This window comes from Lacerta agilis, chromosome 7, assembly GCF_009819535.1.
Source record: "Lacerta agilis isolate rLacAgi1 chromosome 7, rLacAgi1.pri, whole genome shotgun sequence".
NCBI lineage: Eukaryota > Metazoa > Chordata > Lepidosauria > Squamata > Lacertidae > Lacerta > Lacerta agilis.
Window position 1 is genome coordinate 84,630,381 of NC_046318.1, and position 20,538 is coordinate 84,650,918.

General features: G+C 44.0%; 1 protein-coding gene across 1 annotated transcript; it reads right to left on the reverse strand.

Annotated features, from left to right (window-relative positions):
* Positions 1–234: 234 nt before the first annotated feature.
* TRAF6 (TNF receptor associated factor 6) lies at positions 235–20,207 on the reverse strand. Its single transcript, XM_033155968.1, has 7 exons — positions 20,148–20,207; positions 8,998–9,330; positions 7,203–7,353; positions 5,556–5,714; positions 4,552–4,623; positions 2,397–2,474; positions 235–1,353 (listed from the first exon to the last, which is right to left on the reverse strand). Exons 2-7 carry the CDS (start codon positions 9,300–9,302, stop codon positions 517–519), a joined length of 1,602 nt encoding a protein of 533 aa, XP_033011859.1. The 5' UTR covers positions 9,303–9,330; positions 20,148–20,207; the 3' UTR covers positions 235–516.
* Between the last annotated feature and the right edge of the window lie 331 nt (positions 20,208–20,538).

The window sequence follows — 20,538 nt, forward strand, 5'->3', positions numbered from 1 at the left end:
CTGCCTAGGCTTATTTACAGCATATCAATGAAGTTATAGGTGTGCTTGCTTTCTGCTATGATGCTCCCAAGGCATTTTGTCCTGGTTCAAAATCTAGTTTTGGCTGAAAGTCCTCAGCAAGCTCCCAGGTTAGGCAGTCAAATAATTCAGCTCCTTTGAGACGTATACACCAAGGTAATGGCTTTAAACACAGGTTTTGCCACCATCAAATAAAAAGTTGAACCTGACCAAGCCTCTGCTATCCTAAAAATGGTACTGCATAGCTTTATTAACTTTTGGTAACATACCAGTCATAGCATAGTTATTTAGCTTACTTATTTAGACCATCAGGATGCCGTCTTTACCACTTCGAATACAAATAACTCAAAGAGGAAACACTTTCCATGCTCTGAAAAGCATCTCAGAATGGCAGTTTTGGTTCTGCTTCAAGGATCTGCCATTCTGATGAATCTCTTTATTCATCTGCAGCCCTTACCACAGTTGACCAGCAAAAGCTCAAACCTGAAGCATGGTGGCTTATGCCGTCCCATCAGTACTACGAGGCTGAAAACCCTCCCTTCGGAGACTGTTAAAGTCTAAGCGTGTTATGACCTCACAGCGCACTAGGATAGTATCCTCCTTTATATATGTTTTTTGTTTTAGCGCCTGCAACTGCATAAACGTCACATATCCAAAGCCTTTTGGGTTGCGCTCGACCGTGGGACGCTGGAAAGCGAGCAGCTCGGGCTTGGTATCCATCACTTCCTCATGGTTGTGCCTTGACGATCCTTCTGACTGATCCAGGATAGAAAGCCGTATGGTGCCTTGGAAGGGCCAGGGCAGGTGGCTGTCATAGTGCCCTTGCATCGTATGAACAAAAAGGGAAATATAGTTGGCACAGCGCTGTGCATTTGGCGACTGGATATGCAGCCGCAAGCAAAGTTTGTAGCCGGGTTTCCCTGTGTAGAAGCCTGGGCTGTGGATTACAACAGGCCTTTCTTCTTGGGCTCTCAAGTAAACACTGAAATTCTCAATCTTCCACAGAAAAATACCATTACACTGCTGTGATTCCATTTCTGCAATTTTTTCCTCCAGATTTTGGATAGTGTGTTTGAGATCTACCATCTGGCTGTTTTGTGTCTCCATCTTTGCTATGAGTTCTCGGATCTGGTGATCTTGCCTTACCAAGCGACCTTCCAGTTGCTGAATCGTCTCCTTGAAGTTTTGGACCTCTGGGGTACATTCACAGGAAGGTGACGGGTCATATGGGATAGCGCCATGGAAATTAGTGATATTCAGGAGAGTCTGAGCCATCATTCTCATATGGACTGGGGTGAACTCCTGCATATGCCGTGCCAACTCATTTCTCTGCATCTGTAATTAAATAAGGGCACATAGTTCCATAAGCATTTCCTTTGACTAAAGTCAAGCACTGAGCCTTAATGGACAAGGAAAAAACCACTGTATTTAAAAGCAGAACTGGCTTAATCTTCCAGTGATTGTCTGAAACAGGAATTGAAAAACTGAACAAAGAGAAATATTTTTATTTGAAAAACTGAACAGAATGCAAGTGTTACTACTGCACTGTTCAGATGCCTTTATTGGAAAGCAATTTAAGGCTTTGGAGAAAAAATTCTCAATACAGATTTTCTGCACAAACCTGTGTCACTGCTTTGATCTAAATGAATGGTGAGATCAGGATTATACATATGTTACTTTGCTTCCAAGTTGAGACAGATCATCTTACTTCACAGCACATTTGGAAGGTCTTCATACTGCATGCTTAATTTTATGTGTCATCAATTATTACAACAGGGGATGATGAACACCATGCAGAAAGCTACCATGTTGGCATTTTTCAGAGATGGGGAATATGTGGCCTTCCATACCCTCTTCAACAGGGCTCACATGTTCAGATTTAGAGAAACAGAGGTGGGTATCATGAGTGCATCAATGACACCTCCCTCGGCTGCAATATTCCAATGACCACTCTCAACAGCTTCAATATAGATGCTAAATAGCATTGAGGACAGGATGGTGCCCTGTGGCCCGCCCAAAGAACCACAAAATAATCACCCAGTATTACTATTGGAAACTAAACCCGGAAATAGGACCACAACCACTGCAGAACAGTGCCCCAAATGCCCATCTCACAGGACTGGTTCAGAAAGATGTCATGGTGAATGATACCTTCCCTGCCCTCATCACCATTGCAGGAGGCATGATTACGTGTTCTCCCTTGTGCTTGGGTTGGGTTTGCAACATGTCTTTTGCGACTTGTGCTCTACCCATAATCCAGCCCATTTCATTGCCCAGAGGTCTCTGGTACACCGGGGGGGGGGGGAGAGGCTTTTTGGGCAATAAAGTAGCAAAACAAAATTCAACCAAATAAGAAGCAAACAGAAGTGTTGGCTTACTTTTTCTGGACATCCAAAGGGGCTGTATGTACACGGTACTGGAGCAGTTGGGCAATCGTTATCGTAGTGATTAGGAAGCTAAAGATGGATGGAGAGATGACACTGTAATTTTCAGTTTGTAAAGTGCAGAAATCAACGATTATAAGAAACAGTAATCAGTGGCCTACATATAGAGTATATAGGGTGATATCCAACTAAGTCATGCTCAGAGCAGACCCACTGAAGTCCATTGATTTCAACACTCAGAGTGTGACTAATTATGGGATTTTCTCCACAGCACTGCATAACACCACCACCAGTGTGTAGTTGCACATGTACATTTTGGCACACAAAGCTTTATGCTGAGAAAAATCTGTCTGCTAGTTTATAGCATATTCCATGGGTTATTTTATTTACTTAAGATTCCCAAGATGACCTTCAGCTGAAATTTCCAAGGCAATTAACAAAGCAATACAATGCAAAAGGTAATTTAAGGCTGCAAATCTTATACCCGGTTATTTGGGAGCAAGCCCCACTGAAACCAATGAGACTTACTCCAGAGTTCACATACACAGATCTGGACTCTTGTAATCCTACAGTGAATCAAAATTAATTTTAATAAAAATAAAAGAAATAGGGCTGCCTCTGAAGAAGGCAGAAACTCAGAAGACCATTCCCCAGAGTGGCTGGAGAAACCCAGCCAGACTGGTACGGTATAAATAATAATGAAAATATTACTAAGCTTCAGTTGGTGCAGAATTCAGTGGGCAGATTGTTCACCAGGGTAAGACAGTTTCAGCATATAATACCATTTCTGGCTGCCAATCACTTTCCAGGCCCAATTCAATGTGATGGTTTTCACCTATAAAGCCTTAAATGGCTCAGGGTCACAATACCTCAAGGACCACCTTTCCCATATAAACCAACCTGTCAGGGATTTACTCCTTCCCTTGGATGTTGCTCATGAGTAACGACAAGCCTTTAGGTAAGCTAAAGCTATTTATTGTCCATAATGGAATTACGGAGTCTCTGCAGCCATGACTGCTCAGTCAGTTTCAGTTTCTCGGAGTGGTGGGCTTTCACGCACCCGCCAACACAACCAACGGCTCGGCACCCTAAAATGACATCTGCGTCTCCTCCTACCCCCCCCCCGGCTCATCTTCCTGTCTGTGACTGACGGTGCTGGGTCTCTGCTCTGTCATCCCCAAGTCTGGCATCTCCCTCTCTTCCGGAGACATTTCCTGACGGGGGCTGGAGGAGGAAGATGAATCTGTGGAGATTATGGGTGGTTGTTCTCCATAGCCCAGTGACCCCCCTTCCCTGGAGGAATCGCTATCTTCCCTCCCAGCTCTAGCTTGCTCTTCTCTCTCTCCCTGCTCCTCCCGAGTAGTCCCTCTTTCCCTGACACAACCCAAACCCTGCAATCATCATCTGAGGCCCCTCTTCATGGGTCTCCTGTGAGAGGTTCGGAGGGCAGCAACACAAGAATGGGCCTTTTCTGTTGTGGCTCGTTGCTTGTGGAATGCTCTCCCAAGGGAGGCTTCCTTGGCGCCTTTAGGCATGAGGCAAAAATATTCTTCTTCCTGGCCTTTGGCTAAATCAGGGGTTGTCAACCTGGTCCCTACAACCCACTAGTGGGCGTTTCAGGATTCTAGGTGGGCGGTAGGGGGTTCTACGGCACAAGCTGAATCCTCCTTCCATTGAGCACTGGTGGACAGCAAGGAAATTTTACCACCAAGAAAGATGCATTAGTGGGCAGTAGGTATAAAAAGGTTGACTACCCCATGGCTAAATAAAGAATCTATGGCCTTTTAAACTGGGAGGAAGAGTTACTGTGTTTGTTATTATGCTATTTATATTTTTGTTATCATGTTGTAAATTGCCCTGTGGTATTTGGATGAAGGGCAGAATAGAAAACTTTAAAATAAAAAATAAAAATAGTCAACTTGTTTTTGTAAGTTGATGGTAAATGCAAAAAAGTTTTCTTGCTATTTGGCATTCCTACATTCAGTTCTCCATATTATTTTAAAATTATCTGCCTGCCCATATTTCTATGTCATGAAGGACTCATAAATGACAAACTATTAAAATAAAGAAATTAACTTATTGACACAAGTCAAACCACATCAAAACAACAAGACTACCTTGCTATCAGACAAGAAAGGAAGCTTCTTACCTGTTCTCTGATTAGCACTGTATTGCAGTATTCACAGCTGACATTTGCTAAAAGGCACATCTGGTCATGAACCTTCATTTCAGCAAAACCAGAAAATAAACAATAATTAATTGCACCGAAAGGGGACTAACAGATCAATAACACTGTTTGATAGAATGTGACTCCTCTCTCTCAAATCCCATCTTCGCATTAGAGAAAACATAAGTACCAGTGAGCAACTTTGAGTTCATTTCATAAAAGAGCACTATTACGTATCTAGTCAGCAGACCTTTGTAGAATATGTTTAAATGATATTAAGACTGGAAGCTCCTTGGTGTTTTAAATCTATGTTTTCTTGGTAGTCACTAGGTAGTGATCCAGAAGTCTATTTTGCTACATAGCCTTACGGTGTCATGAGTGACTTAAGCCTATAAGAACAGTGGCATAATCCAACAAGGAAGGACTTCACATGTAATCTAGCTAATCTATGGAGGATATTATGTAGAAAGCACAAAAGGAAGATTAAAAAGGCAAAACAAAAACAAAAAGGACAACCTCAGAAACCAACTTTTCTAACAACTTTTCACACTTTGATTAATTTTTTCAGGGGCCAGACTTGACCAGCAGACCACAAGAAGAAAACACATGGCAAAAAAGGAAGTTCAAAATGCCTGAAGTTCAGGTGTGAGGTTCAGTTTCAAACTAAGAGGATAAAGTGCTTGAGAGATGGAACTGGGATGTGTGGATTTATTTATTTTTAAGGCAACAAAAAAACAGATTTATATATAAAAATAAAAATCCAGCTGCTTGTGAGGGGCAGGGGGAATAAGTAAAAAGAAAACCACTTGGTGAAATCTTTGTGAGTATCATATAGAAGGGTATTCTCAGAACTGTAAAATACTGACACTCTTATCAGACAACACAGGGAGAAAAAAATCCTAATTTTAGCATGCTTTTGTTACATATGCTTCATTTAAATAAACAAACACAACTGTTGTGATTAAGCTGCCTATTTTGAAACTTGCCTCTTTTTCTTCATAAGGCATCCACATGGCACAGTTTGGACAGGAGGTTTGTCGTCGAGGGCATTCTTGCTTTATATGATCCTGTATCTGATTTTTTTGGAAAATGCCATGGCACTGGGGACATTTCTCTGGAGCAAAGCCGCAATGCAGCTCATGGTCCTGTGGAAGAAAATGAGATCAAATAGCAATTTCGCCTATAAATAGCACAAAATGATTCCTAAGCAAACTTAAAATATAGACTGAAGATCATGGTAGCCAATCTAAGGCAAGTGTCTTCATGTCTTGTCAATTACTCCCATGGTTTGGGGGTGCAAAAGAAATCAAAAAGTATGTTCAAGTTGCATTCAGATAGCCACTTGGTGAGATCAAGCAATTCTGGTTAAGCAGAATGGAAAGCTTTTAAGAGCCGAAGAGAAAGGGTCCCTCCAACCTGGTTTTTCATGGAAGCTACAAAGAACTTTGCACAGGATAAGTGGGCTGTCAAGCTAATAACTTTTCTAGATTTTCTGTTTTGCAAAGTTGTATGAGGATAGACAGACTGAGGTAGCTGCCTCAACAATCCATTTTAGGGTCATGAAAGGGCAGCAAATTCTTAGTTGTTTAATTTATTATTGTGTTTTACTGCCAGGGAAGATAAAATATTAATTACCGGTATATTGTTTATATGGAGGAAAGTGGGTTCCCCCCTCCAATTTCTGGATTTCCAAGTTCAGTCCATAAAGGTAAAGGGACCCCTGACCATTAGGTCCAGTCATGTCCGACTCTGGGGTTGCGGCGCTCATCTCGCGTTACTGACCGAGGGAGCCGGTGTACAGCTTCCGGGTCATGTGGCCAGCATGACAAAGCCACTTCTGGTGAACCAGAGCAGCGCACGGAAACGCCGTTTACCTTCCCGCCAGAGCGGTACCTATTTATCTACTTGCACTTTTGATGTGCTTTCGAACTGCTAGGTTGGCACGAGCTGGGACTGAGCAACGGGAGCTCACCCCGTCGTGGGGATTCAAACCACTGACATTCTGATCAGCAAGCCCTAGGCTCTGTGGTTTAACCCACATCGCCACCCGCATCCCTAGTGGGTTCCCCCCTTCAATTTCTGGAATTCCAAGTTCAGTCCATAACTGTTCCTAAATCAAGGGCTGCCTCAAAAATTCAGATTTCTTACATGAAAATACAGGTATACCTAACTTCTCAAGATTCATGCAACAATGATCAGCACAGATTTCACAGCTTCCTCAATTAAAGTACTTTAGAAAATGTGGCACTTTTGCAATAGGGCACAGATCTGTTTATTATATTTTAAGAGGAACAAACATCGCAAAATCAACAGTACGCTTAACACGAATCAAACATGCTAGAGTACAGCACGGACAGGTGCTTCTGCAATAACAGCTAAAGCATGTCCCAAACCCTCTCCACTTCTTTAATCTGATGTTACTGGAGGGAAAAATTTGATTGACAGACCTTCCTGAAGTCACCTGGATGTCACAACTTCACTGGACCACAGGTGCAGCAGCAATAACTACCACCATCCTAAGAGATGGAATGGGGACAAGGTGCCCTTTGAGCTATTCGGAAAAAGTCTTACGGTATGCTGACACTGCTCAGGACTGGGCAGCAATTCTGCAAAAAGAAACCCTGAAAGCCCACCTCTAAATGCCTGAGTTCCATCTTCTGATGACAGCCCTTGTTGGGACACTTCACCGTCAGCGATAGGATTTCCCGTTTTGCAAAGTTGTCAGGAAAGAGTTGAGTTTCGAGTAAAATTTCATTGTCGATTGGACATTTATGACCAGCATCTCTATCAAAAAGAGCAATAATATACATTATAGAGAGGTAAACAGACTATTCAGCCTACAGTAAGCTTGCAAATTACTTGTGCACAATCAGCTTTACACACTTGGCAAATTAAAATAAATAAATAAATAAAAGGGGGTGGGCGTCCAGTGGATTTTTATTTATTTATTTATTTATTTTGCAATCCTACCCACTATTACATGGGACGCGGGTGGCACTGTGGGTTAAACCACAGATCCTAGGGCTTGCTGATCAGAAGGTTGGGAGTTCGAATCCCCGCGATGGGGTGAGCTCCTGTTGCTCGGTCCCAGCTCCTGCCCACCTAGCAATTCAAAAGCATGCCAAAGTGCAAGTAGATAAATAAGTACCACTCCGGGAAGAAGGTAAACAGAGTTTCCATGCACTGCTCTGGTTCGCCAGAAGCAGCTTAGTCATCCTGGCCACATGACCCGGAAGCTGTACGCTGGCTCCCTTGGCCAGTAACGCGAGATGAGCACCGCAACCCCAGAGTCGTCCGCAACTGGACCTAATGGTCAGGGGTCCCTTTACCTTTACCTTACCCACTATTGCAACCAATGTGTTTTAAATATACACTATTTTGGCTTTAAGAGTGATTCCCCAGAACATAACCCTTGCATAATTTGCGATCCCCAGAACTTAACCCTCGCATAATTTGTGGGTTTACTATTAACGCAAATTCTGTGTTTTATTTATTCTTGCCAGTTTTGTAACATTTTATGTGCCATGTTACATTATATATTTTTATTTATTTGTTAATAAAAGTATTTATATACCGCCTGCTTGCAAAACATAAGCAATATAAAAACATTTTTTTCTGTAGACTGCTGGTATATTCTCTAAATGTAGAGTGATTTAAAAATCTTGAAATAAAATAAATAACAAATAAAATTTTGCTTGCAGTCATCATATTCTCTGGCTCCGGCTTGGCTCCTGCTGCATACACACACACACCCGGGCTCATCATACACCATGGCAGTGGACTCAATAACAGCTTTTGGGGGGGGGGAGCCAGAAAGCTCCATTGTACAGACAGAGTTCTGCTCACATTTTCCGGGATTCAACTCATTGAAGGCATCTGTAGCTGAGATAGGATATCCCAACACCCCATTCGCAAGATGGAACACATCAAGGGTGATAAACTGGCCATTTGGGTTACTAGTCAAGGGAAATGCTGGATCTTCCAATAATAAGGTAGCTCTCTCACCCCAAACCACCCTTTCCCTCTTCTCTGATACTTTTAGCTTTTAAAAAATACATAAATTTTAAGAGGTTTATACAGGAAATTTGCGACATCAGATTTATGCGGCATCAGTGAAGGGCACACTATCTTTCTAGCTGGCTTGCAACCTGGTCCATCTGTACCTAGACCATTTCTTTTGAAATCCCAAGTGCAATTGGGAGCTTCCTCTTGCTTAAAACTGTACTCCATCTGAAACTTTAGGCATACATGAGAAAAACTGTTCAACTGACGCTTTGGAGATGGGCTACAAATTCAGTTTACTTGCAAACTCAGCGTTGACATGGAAACGTAATCACTAACCCATAATCTCAGAAACATGTGAAACGATTTGCCCTTCGTTACAGACAATGACTTTAACTACTGCCGGAAGTATACTACCTCCTTTACCTTATGGATTTGACAATGCAAGCTTTGCAGAAACGGTGTCCGCATGGTGTCTGCACTGCCTCCCGGAGAGCCATCAGACAGATTGGGCATTCATATTTACTTTCCAGCGGAGGGTCAAACTCCACATCATAGCCCTGGATTTCTTCCATGAAAGAGTTTGAAAGTGTCCCCCCGGTGCCGTTGCTGACACTGGTGTTGATGCTCTTCTCTTTGGCTCCAGCAATGCAAAGGCTGGCCATAGCTGCACAGCAGCCGCTATCCTGACCACTGGCTTCAAAGCTGCTGTCACTGTGTAGCAGACTCATAGTAACAGGTAGCGGACCAGAGAGTACTCTGTGGGCAAGAGACAGAGAGAGAGAGAAAATAATTAATTCGTTGTTTCAAATACCACATATTGCCTGAGCAATCACAATCCCTGTGCCACCAATAATGTCGTTGTACTAATCTATGGCGTGACTGTATTTGGAACACTGTGTACAATTCTGGTTGCCTCACCTCAAAAATCATAGAATCAGAGTTGGAAGGGCCATCCAGTCCAACCCCCTGCCAAGCAGGAAACACCATCAAAGCATTTCTGACAGACGGCTGTCAAGCCTCTGCTTAAAGACCTCCAAAGAAGGAGACTCCAGCACACTCCTTGGCAGCAAATTCCACTGTCGAACAGCTCTTACTGTCAGGAAGTTCTTCCTAATGTTTAGGTGGAATCTTCTTTCTTGTAGTTTGAATCCATTGCCCCATGTCCGCTTCTCTGGAGCAGCAGAAAAAAAACCTTTCTCCCTCCTCTATATGACATCCTTTTATACAGGTGAAACTTGAAAAATCAGAATATCGTGGAAAAGTCCATTTATGTAAGCAATTGTTTTCATTAGCTACTGGAGTTTAATATATGAGATAGACTCATGACATGCAAAGCGAGATATGTCAAGCCTTTGCTTGTTATAATTGTGATGATTATGGCATACAGCTGATGAAAACCCCAAAGTTGAAATTGTTAATTTGGGGTTCTCATCAGCTGTACGCCATAATCATCACAATTATAACAAATAAAGGCTTGACATATCTCGCTTTGCATGTCATGAGTCTATCTCTTATATTACTTTCACCTTTTAAGTTGAATTACTGAAAGAAACGAACCTTTCCATGATATTCTAATTTTTTGAGTTTCACCTGTACATTTGAACATGGCTATCATATCACCCCTTAACCTTCTCTTCTCCAGGCTAATCATACCCAGCTCCCTAAGCCGTTCCTCATAAGGCATCATTTGCAAATGATATTGAAGAGTTGGGAAAGGTTCATAAAAGGGAGAACCAAAGTGATCCAAGGGGATGGAGAAACTCCTCTTACGAGTAAAGTTACAGCGTATGGGGCAGGATTCAGGACAGATAAAATAATTCTTCACACAGTGCACAGTTAAAGCTATGGAACTCAATTCCACAGAAGGCAAAGGCGGCAAACTTGGATGGCTTTGAAAGAGGATCAGAGAAATTCACAGAAGATAAGGCTTATCAATGGTCACTACTAGCCATGGTGGCTATGCTCTGCCTCCAGGTTCGGGGATAGTAATGATCCTGAATGCCAATTGCTGGGAATCACAAGTGGAGAGTGTGCTCAGATCCCGCTTGCCAGTTTCCCAGAAGAGGCATCTCATTGGCCGCTGTGAGAACAGGCATCTGGACTAGATGGGCCACTGGCCTGATCCAGCGGGGCTCCGCTTATGTTCCGATTCTACTTCTATATTTTTAAGATTGCTAAAACTGGTACTTCCTACAAGTGCCATCTTCCCAGTTGCTTTCACAACCACACAAGAACATATTTTCAATCTGCCTCCCCCTCTCTTTAAAAGTCCCGACCACCTGTCAGTATCTACCGCCATGGCTCTCCCTGTCTGATGAGGAACTGGAACTCATAGCTCTGGTTTTGCGGAAGTCTTTTCTTTTCAAATGTGAACAGTACATAAGGCAAGTCACAGGTTCCAAGGATCTGCAGTTACATGGGAGGTCAAAGGATGGCTAGGCACAAGCGAAGATGTCGAACCAACAGCATTTAGTGTAGCAAGCAGCTGGAGTCCCAAGACCGGGCTAGCAAACAGTTGCTAGCAGGCTGGCTAGGTGAAGTTTGTGCATTCGAGCGCAGCCATTTCCACACCCTAGATTATGGAAGGGGGTGGGTGCCAGCTCAGAAAATTTGCAGGCCCCTGCAAGAGTACAGTGAATGGACCTGCTTGATCTCAGGAGGCAGGGAATTCCAAAGTGGAGGTACTGCCATACTAAACACTAAACTGTTACTTGGGGCATATGGGGGGGGGGGAATTTGTATGCATGGACAAGAGGACCACCCTAGAAGCCGTGGGGTAGAAAGGAAGCAAGCGGTAGTCAAGAAACCCCTGGCCCATGTTTTAAGCAGGCCCAAATTTCTGCTTTAAGGTCAGACATGTTTCGGCCCACCTGGACCCTTGCTAGATCGTGAGAAACAGAAAGCTTGGCAATGTTGTACTGAAGCTGAGATCATGTATCAGTGCGAAGAACATGCAAGGTATGAGACTCCCTACAGGCAGCCCAGCAGCACTGGGTGACCCTGCGCTGGAACATGAGATCAGGAAAAACTGGCAAGCTGAGCTCATGCACCAGAATGAAGACTCATTAGAGGCTCTGAGTCACCTTCATGAGGTTCCTTGTACCCTGATAAAGCTCAAGAATATGTCTCTCACACACCCCTAAAAAACCAATTCATTTGAAATAAAGTAGAACAAAACACCCGTTTAAAAAAGTTTGCCCCTGGTGTCATTTACCAATACAGAACTAAATTTTAGTGAGAAAAAGCGGTGAGAGAAAATAGAATTATTTTGCATACTACTCTGTATATCATATGAACTGGCCCCATAATCATCATCTGAGGCCCTTCTTCATGTCCCTCCTCAATGAGAGGTCCAAAGAGTGGGAACATGAGAAGAGGCCTTTTCTGTGGTGGCTCCCTGTTTGTGCAATGCTCTCCCCATGGAGGCTTGCCTGGCACCTTCGTTACACATCTTTACATACCTACTTCTCCCAGGCTTTTGGCTACTGAAACAATATATGGCTTTATATTGTAAACCACCTTATGATCCTCCAAATGAAGGACTGTATGGAAATGTAATAAATAATATAATAACAATGCTAAATTGTAGTGATTATAGCATCAGCTACCCATTATGTAGCCTCCTGTCAGCAGCACCTCCATTCCATTACCACAGGCATAGGCAAACTCCAGCCCTCCAGATGTTTGGGGACTACAATTCCCATCATCCCAGACCACTGGTCCTGTTAGCTAGGGATGATAGGAATTGTAGTCCCAAAACATCTGGAGAGCCGGAGTTTGCCTATGCCTGCGTTACCACCTTGAGTATAAGAAGGATTATCTGCGACTGCAACAAAACTAGACAGCTTCATGTTCTCAACCAACAGGAAAACAATAGAAGTGCACTGGAGGGCATAAAACAAAAAAGGGGGAAAAACTCAAGACTGCATTCTGTTAACAACAACAAAACCTTTCCAAGAACCTACCTGAGACAACAGTATCAATATTTCTGAACCTGAGAATTGCCAATCAATAGCAGCAATTACTTTCTAGCACAAGAAGGTTAATGTTTGAACAGAAAAATCAAACAGCAACAATCGCTTTGTAAAACCACCGTTGGAGCTTCAGTTACTAGTATTGCATACAAATGCTTTTATTTGTGGGAGTTTCCTGAAGAGGGAGTTCTAGCTTTACTTGAAATGGTGAGGATTTTGTCTTCATGATTAATTTTATTTGTATTTTGAAAAAGCTGGAGAATCCCACTACGAAAACACATAGACTTTTCCTGTCAATACACCCAGATCTGAGGGGCAACGTTCATTTCATCAGATGCATTAAGTTTTGTGTGCTCAATCTTGCTCAAAGTCAGCAAAATTTTCTACTGCTTTTACGGTAATGTCTTCAGTTCAGAAAAACTACCATAAAAAACATTTAGACTCCAATGTGCAATATTAGCCAAATACGTTCTTCTATTACTTGAGTTTTGTTTAAAATGTATCAGCTGGTGTGTGTGGGTGTGATTTCTTAACTTTATTTTGCTGTTTCATTGTACATTACCTCAAGACAATTGTGTAGAAGGCGACCAACAAACAGTATAAACACAATATACTGCATATACAGGTGTCTTTTTCGGATCCCTTACCATGCAGCAAGCAGTGTTACAAACTCAGATATATAAGCTAGAAGCCAAATGGCTCCCTAAACCAAGGTTACTGTTGCCAAAACGGAATATCTAGTTGCCATTTTGGGGCAGGACTAAAGTCTTATTTTTCAAATTTTGGACCGACTGTGATTGATTCTCAATTCGGATGACAACCTTGAAAAGTCTCTTGATCCAGGGACAGTCCACATACCTGGCCTACCCCGAGCTCTTTTTCCTAGTGATGACTACTCTTGCTCAGGCTTCACAGAAAAAGCAAACTGGTTCCAGAAATTCATTCCGATTGGGCAGATAAAATTTAACTGATCGAATTCTGCAGGATGGGGTGCTAGTGTGTGAAAACAGTCCTGAGCCAATGATCCCCAGGCATGCACCTCAAGATGGTGGAGATCTCAGACGCCATTCTGGTGCCCAGGCATGTTCACTTGGTTGCAAGTGGTCAAAAGCCAGGAGCAAAATGCACCCCATGCCTGCTAATTTCGAACACTGGCAGCAAGTAACCTGCCTCCCTTCTCTTGTCATCTGGAGACAGCTTTCAGTTTCTTACTCCTTGTGGCGTATTTGAGACTTATGGTAGGTAAAAAAGGTAACAGTAAAGGATCCCTGGACAGTTAACACCAGTCAAAGGTGACTATGGGTGGCAGCGCTCATCTCGCTTCAGGCCAAGGGAGGCAGCATTTGTCCACAGTCAGCTTTTCTGGGTCATGTGTCCAGCATGACTAAACTGCTTCTGGTGTATTGGGACACTGTGACGAGTGCCAGAACGCATGAAAACACCGTTTTCCTTCTTGCCGCAGTGGTACCTATTTATCTACTCGCACTGGTATGCTTTCGAACTGCTAGGTTGGCAGGAGCTGGGACAGAGGGAGCTTACCACTGTCGAGTGGATTCAAACTGCCAAGAGGCTCAATGGTTTAGACCACAGCGCCACCCACTCTTATATTTGAGACTAGATTGTATTGGCCCACCACTGTCCATCAGGCCACACTAGTGGACTGCAAAACCCCTTGTGCACAGAAGCAATCTTAATCTACCACTGTGAAATGTTGAAAGGTCTCAAGAATCATCTCCTGTTACACTAATGAAGACTGCCCAGCACTGCCCAATTTTTTTTAGAAACCAAATACATACTGTGATTTTTAAATGGACAGTATAATTTTTCAGGTTGGACCTGGGTAACGTCACATCAAAGTCATGTTTTTGGTTTGCCATCTTGATTCAAAATGGTGCTGTGTCCAAACGTCAACAAATATTGCCACCTTCATCTCAGGAACCCTCATGCCAACTTTGGTGATAATATCTGAAGAGGCTGCCAAACCCACGAAGCCAAAGTTACACGAAAGTGGTGATTAGGTCCGCCATCTTGATTCAAAATGGGAGTTGGTAACCCAACATCAACGAAAACCACCACCCCCATCTCAGGAACCCTCATGCAGAGTCTGCCAATGATACCTCGAAAGGCATCCAAACTCATAGAGGACAAACAAAGAGACAAACCATTGTCCAAAATATACAGTAGATGAAGCAGCCCTCTTTCTACAAGACGGTACATAAGAGTGCCCAGGCAGAGTCCTAAATACACAGTAGTGTACTGGAAAGTCAGTATGATTAGCTTTAATTTATGTTTGTGGTTATTACCAATGAGGGAAATCCCCAGCTTAGTTTAAGCAGCACCTGAAAGTGTTAGGCAAGTTTCACTTTGTGATTCAGATAAACAAAGAAACTGAATACAGCTTTTTGTATGTAGGTCTTGTGCCCAATGTATTTAAAATGTTTCAGTGATTATGGTCTGTTTAGATTGTTCCTTTCCATTTCAGTAAACAAACATCTCTTATCAGGTTAATTCATGAAAGCTGCATACACAATATGATTTATAAAGAAATTGCAAGGCAGAGTTCAAATCTGAAAGAAAAGGAATCAAGAAAAGTAAATATCCTAATTCCAGATATCCTCATTGTTACCAACATTAATTAGAAAGGAACGAATGGATAGAGCATTTCATTCATTAGTTATCTGGTATCCTGAGTACCAAACAGATGTCCTCCAAATAATTCTGCCCACTTTGACCTAGGATGGGGAACTAGATCTGGTCAACACGCCAGAACCTTATCTTCACCATGGCCCAACTTTGTTTACTGGGTGCTGATTATCAGTCAAAGGGAGACTTTTTGAAGCCTCTGCTGAGGGGAAATACTCTTTCCCTCTGCTGAGAAAGCAGTGTGCATTCAAAGAACTGGGGGAAGCACTTTTGACTACAAATTGCTTCCTTTGGAAAGGAAAAAATGTTCCATTTTTAAAAGCTCCTTTAAGAACTGGAAGCTTCCAAACCACCTAACAATCAGCTGATTGCTTTTGCAAGCCCTGTACTTAGTGCTTCTTAAGCGCTTCTGAAATGCCAATTGTTGGGTTCTTGGGAAGCACTGCAAGCACTTTTCATCCAAGCTCCATCTGTACCTGCACAGCAAGTGAACATGGCCTGGCTGAAATGGCCTGCTGGGCAAAATGGAGAGGCTGGTGGGCTTAAGGAGATCACAGAATTCCCATCCCTGACTTGAATAACCACTTTAAGCGTTATAGGCCTATTACTAGAAAGAGTGGGAATGAATCCCCTCTTCTAAAGAGCATTTATACCAGGGGAATATGGCCCAAGTGTAAGGCCCCCAGGCCTTTTCCTACGCCACACCCCTTCACCCATTGAATGTTTTTCCTCTGGAATGTGTCCTTGAACTGAGAGAATGCCTCTTACTTGCTTGGGCAGAGGATTGAGAGATGTTGATGTATGGTTGGGAATAGGGATATAGCCTCCTGTACAAAGAGTTGTATCTGTTTCTCTGCCTGCTTTCATCTCTGGCCCTGCTTGCGGCTCCCAAAAGGTTGCTCACAAGATGAAAAAGGTCCACAACCCTTTATTTATAGCAGTAACTATCAAAAGTTCTTATATTGGTTAAAATTAAAGACACTGCAACATTTACCAGCCGATTGATTTGGTCCACTTCAAAGCCATCCAGTTACTATTTTTTAGAAGACAATCAAACTATTGCTTTCTAAAATACACTTATTAAACAGTGTCCACATAACATCCATTACAAGAATCTCCTACAGTAAAGGAAGTGCATGCATTATGAACTTATTCCTGGGTCTTAAAGATTTAAGACACACTTGCTCTTCGCATTTTCCTCGTCTACGGTGCATAGGACATCAGCTACCACAGATTGACAAACACTTTACAATACATTTGTAAGGTTTGTGAACTTCTGTGAAGAAGTTTCTCAAGAAGGAAATATACTTTCATAAAATACTTATTGTAAGACCCAAGATTACAAATTAAGAGTTCCCCATTGAGAAATCAGACCTACAAACCTGCCAAGGCACAACATGTTTCTCTCAACAAGGAGCACACCACTTCATAAAGAGTTGCAGGGAGAATGTCAGCATCCTTGAACTCAATTTACATTCATATTTGCCTTTATAAAGTTACTTCAAAGATTTGTATTACTATCCTGGCCTCACTAATACTTACATATTTAATAACCTACATTTATTCTGGAGACTCTTGAGAGTCCCATGGACTGCAAGAAGATCAAACCTATCCATTCTTAAAGAAATCAGCCCTGAGTGCTCACTAGAAGGACAGATCCTGAAGTTGAGGCTCCAGTACTTTGGCCACCTCATGAGCAGAGAAGACTCCCTAGAAAAGACCCTGATGTTGGGAAAGATGGAGGGCACAAGGAGAAGGGGACAACAGAGGATGAGATGGTTGGACAGTGTTCTCAAAGCTATTAACATGAGTTTGGCCAAACTGCGAGAGGCAGTGAAGGATAGGCGTGCCTGGCGTGCTCTGGTCCATGGGGTCACGAAGAGTCGGACACGACTGAACAACAACAACAACAAATTCTGTCACGAGCCAAAAAGCAAAAACCAGATATGTGTTTTCTGCATTAAAAAAACCCTTTCATTTTACAATTTTATGCGATGGAAGTATTCCGGCACCTTGTTCTTCAACAAGAAACCATAATAGATTGTGTGCCACACACAAAAGGTGTCTAAAAGTTCTTTCTTTAACCTCAAATCAATGCACATTTTTATATTAAAATCATTGATGGCTTAAGTATGTACAATGGTACAACAATATTTAGTATTGATCTAGGTCTTTTAAAACCTTAGCACAACAATACAAATCCTGGCTGAGCACTGGTGGAGTCACATTAGCCGGCCTAATGGTTGCACAGGAGTGGAGTTGGCTTGAAATCCAGTGGATCCTGGAACATCTCAGTGCCTCCCCCTCCCCATTTTGGGAATTTCAGTAGACTGCCACTGACATGGAGCCTACCAGCAGTACTTCTGCCTGAAAAGGGTTCAGAACCCTTTTCAACCCATCCAAGGGCTATACACCAGCTGTGGCCAAGGCCAGAAGCAAGTGGCAGGATGCCAATTTCCACACAGCAGGAAACATTCTAGCCACACAAAAGCCAGGGGCTTCTGCACCCAGGCACATGCCTCTCCAGCCTCTGCCCCAGACAAACAAGAGCCCTATCACAGTCCCAAGGCACAGCCCAGCCAGGCAAAGCATTGAGGATTCTGGGGGAAGAGGGCTGGTGTGTGTGTGGCCTGGGGAAGAGTCCCAAGGGCCAGATGGGGAGGCCAGGAGGGCCACATCTGGCCCGCTGGCCTTAAACTGCACATCGCTGCTGTAACCTCTGGAACAGGCATGTCCAACAGGTAGATCGTGATCTACCGGTAGATCACTGGACGTCTGCAGTAGATCACTGGTAGATCAATGGCTCCCCCCAAAGAAGCTGAACCGTGGCTCCCCTTAAAAAAAAGCTCAACATTTTAACTCCTCCCTGGAAAAAAAACTCAACAACTATGACCTGAACCTCCCCCAAAATGGGCATTCCTCCTTCTTGAAAAAAGCTCAGCAACTTTAACTTGAACCCCCCAAAAGGGGGTAGATCACTGCCAGTTTTTAACTCTGTGAGTAGATCGCAGTCTCTTGGAAGTTGGCCACCCCTGCTCTGGAACACAGTGAAGGCTTACCAAGCAGCACTCAAGAGTTAGGCTACCGGACAAACACTACACAATGCCACCCTTGGTAACTGCACAGAAACCTCACCTGGCATCAGTTTCAAACACACGTTTTACAATAAATCTAGTGTGTATGCTGGATTTAAATTGTTTTCTAGAAACCATGGGACTGACCTTGAACCCTTTGGAAAGTGGCTTTGGCACTACACAACTTTAAGAGGCAGACCTCTCTTGTACTTAATTTACACTCTTCAAAGCATCATATTTGCTACCGTCTCAGGGAATCCAGCAGAAAAAGTGTCCTGATATCTGCAGTACCAAATGTGTCTGTATCTAGACAAACAGAACTCCCTTCCCCAAGGTTTCATCAAGAGGACAAGCTTCAGTATTTTCCAGATGAATGGTCAATAATGTGCATGGGTGTAGCCGGGTGGGGGACGGACAACTGCCCCCAATCAATAAAAATCAATAAAAATACTTAGCAAACTGAGGTTCTGCCCCCCCCCCCCCAACAAAAGGCCTGCCCCCTAACAAAAATCCTGGGTACGCCCATGCATAGGTAGGCATTTAACAGCACCAGCTTGTAATGCAATTGGCTGAAACTATCAGCTTCTGCCAGTTCCATCCCTTCCCTGTACTGAAATAAATAATAATGTAGCTTTATTTTTACTCCATGCAATTTTGTTTTGGTACGCTTTTATTGTTATTTAATTTCAAATTTGCCAAAATTTTCATTCCTTGCTACAAGCTAGCCCTAAGGACACTGGTACCCGCCAGACTGTTAAAACAGCAAGCTTTCCGATACCACAGGCCTTACCCAGTTAGCAGCAAATGAACCACCACGCAAGCAACAAATGATTTTTCGCTGGGTGGCTGAGCAGGAGCCACCAGCTTTTAATTAATTCCATAACTTTGTAAGTCTATACAGTATAAAACTTAAAAAGAATAAAAATGGAGGAATGTACCCATGTGTTTCATAGAATCACAGAACTGTGGAGCTGAAAGGGACCCAGTGAGTCATCTAGTCCAACCCCATGCGATGCAATTTGTGGTGTTTTTAAGCCCTAGGCTTTTTACCAACCCCTAGGATGGGAACAGGGCGGAAACAGATAAAACTGCCTTGATAACTATGAGCTGGACCAGGTTGGGTGTTTCTTTTTTTTAAAAGAGTTTCTCATGGCTCACCCTACAAACCTTTTCCCCAGCAGTTGCTCAGCTATAGTCATCTAGTTTGGTTTGTGCAAGGAGGAGAACAAAACACGACTCACCACACCCACTCAATGCATCTACAGCAGCGATAGCCAAACTTGGCCCTCCAGCTGTTTTGGGACTACAACTCCCATAATCCCTAGCTAACAGGACCAGGGGGGAGGGATGATGGGAATTGTAGTCCCAAAACAGCTGGCGGGCCAAGTTTGGCCATCACTGATCTACGGGGAGGGAAAGCAAAGATGAGAAAAGGCTAAAAGAAAGTAACATGGCGAGGAGCCCCCCCCCCCGCCGCCGCCGCCGCTTGCTGGGAACAGAGAAACGGGCCTCCTCCGCGTCCACGCCCACGAAAAAGGGCGCAGAGAGATCCTGAAACCCGGCGCAAAACATGTCGGCGAAGGAGGCGGCGCGACGGAATCGAAACCTCCGGAGGAGGAGAAGAAGCGAAGCCCACGAGCGACGTGGACAAGCTCGCCTCCCGGCCTGGACCCCGAAGAACGAGGCCTTGTCAGGCGAGAACTCGGCCGAGCCGCCGCCCCACCGCCCGCCTGGGCCGGGTCTCCCGGCGACGGAGGAGGAGGGTGGCGTTCCTCGGCTGAGGGGCTGCGAGGAGGCGAGGCGGAAGCCATGGCCGCAGCTGCGAGGGACGGAGGGAGGGCAGGCGGAGAGAGCCAAGCCGGCCCGGGAACCCCGCGCTTACCTCAGGCCGGTTACCTCAGCCCGGTTGCCGCCGCCGCCGCCGCCGCCGCCTTCTCGGCCAGGTGACTCGTCCTCATCTGTGGAAATGGCCCGGGAAAGAGAGAGAGAGAGAGAGAGGCGGAGGCCGGGAGAAAAGGAAGCGGCGTAACGAGGGAGGAGTTTCCTCCGCCTCCGCCGCCGAAAGCGAGCGAGCGAGGAGGGGGAAGCGAAGGAGGCCGCGCGCCACACAGCGCCGCCCCGTTTACCTCACGGAGGGAAAAGAAGACAAGGCCCAAAGTGGCGGCGCTCTTTCCTCAGCGCGGCGGAACCGAGTTTTACACATTTAATATATTTATTCCGTTTGATAGGATATTGATTTAATGCATTTAAATGTTATTCAAATACGTGTTTGT

Excerpts from the sequence above, each read along its gene's own strand:
- TRAF6 (XM_033155968.1), bottom strand. The coding sequence starts at position 9,302 with ATGAGTCTGCTACACAGTGACAGCAGCTTTGAAGCCAGTGGTCAGGAT. Across the intron at positions 4,624-5,555 it reads TGCCTTATGAAGAAAAAGAG|GTTCATGACCAGATGTGCCT; the intron begins GCAAGTTTCAAA and ends GCTGAAATGAAG. Across the intron at positions 1,354-2,396 it reads CCTTTGGATGTCCAGAAAAA|ATGCAGAGAAATGAGTTGGC; the intron begins GTAAGCCAACAC and ends ATTTAATTACAG.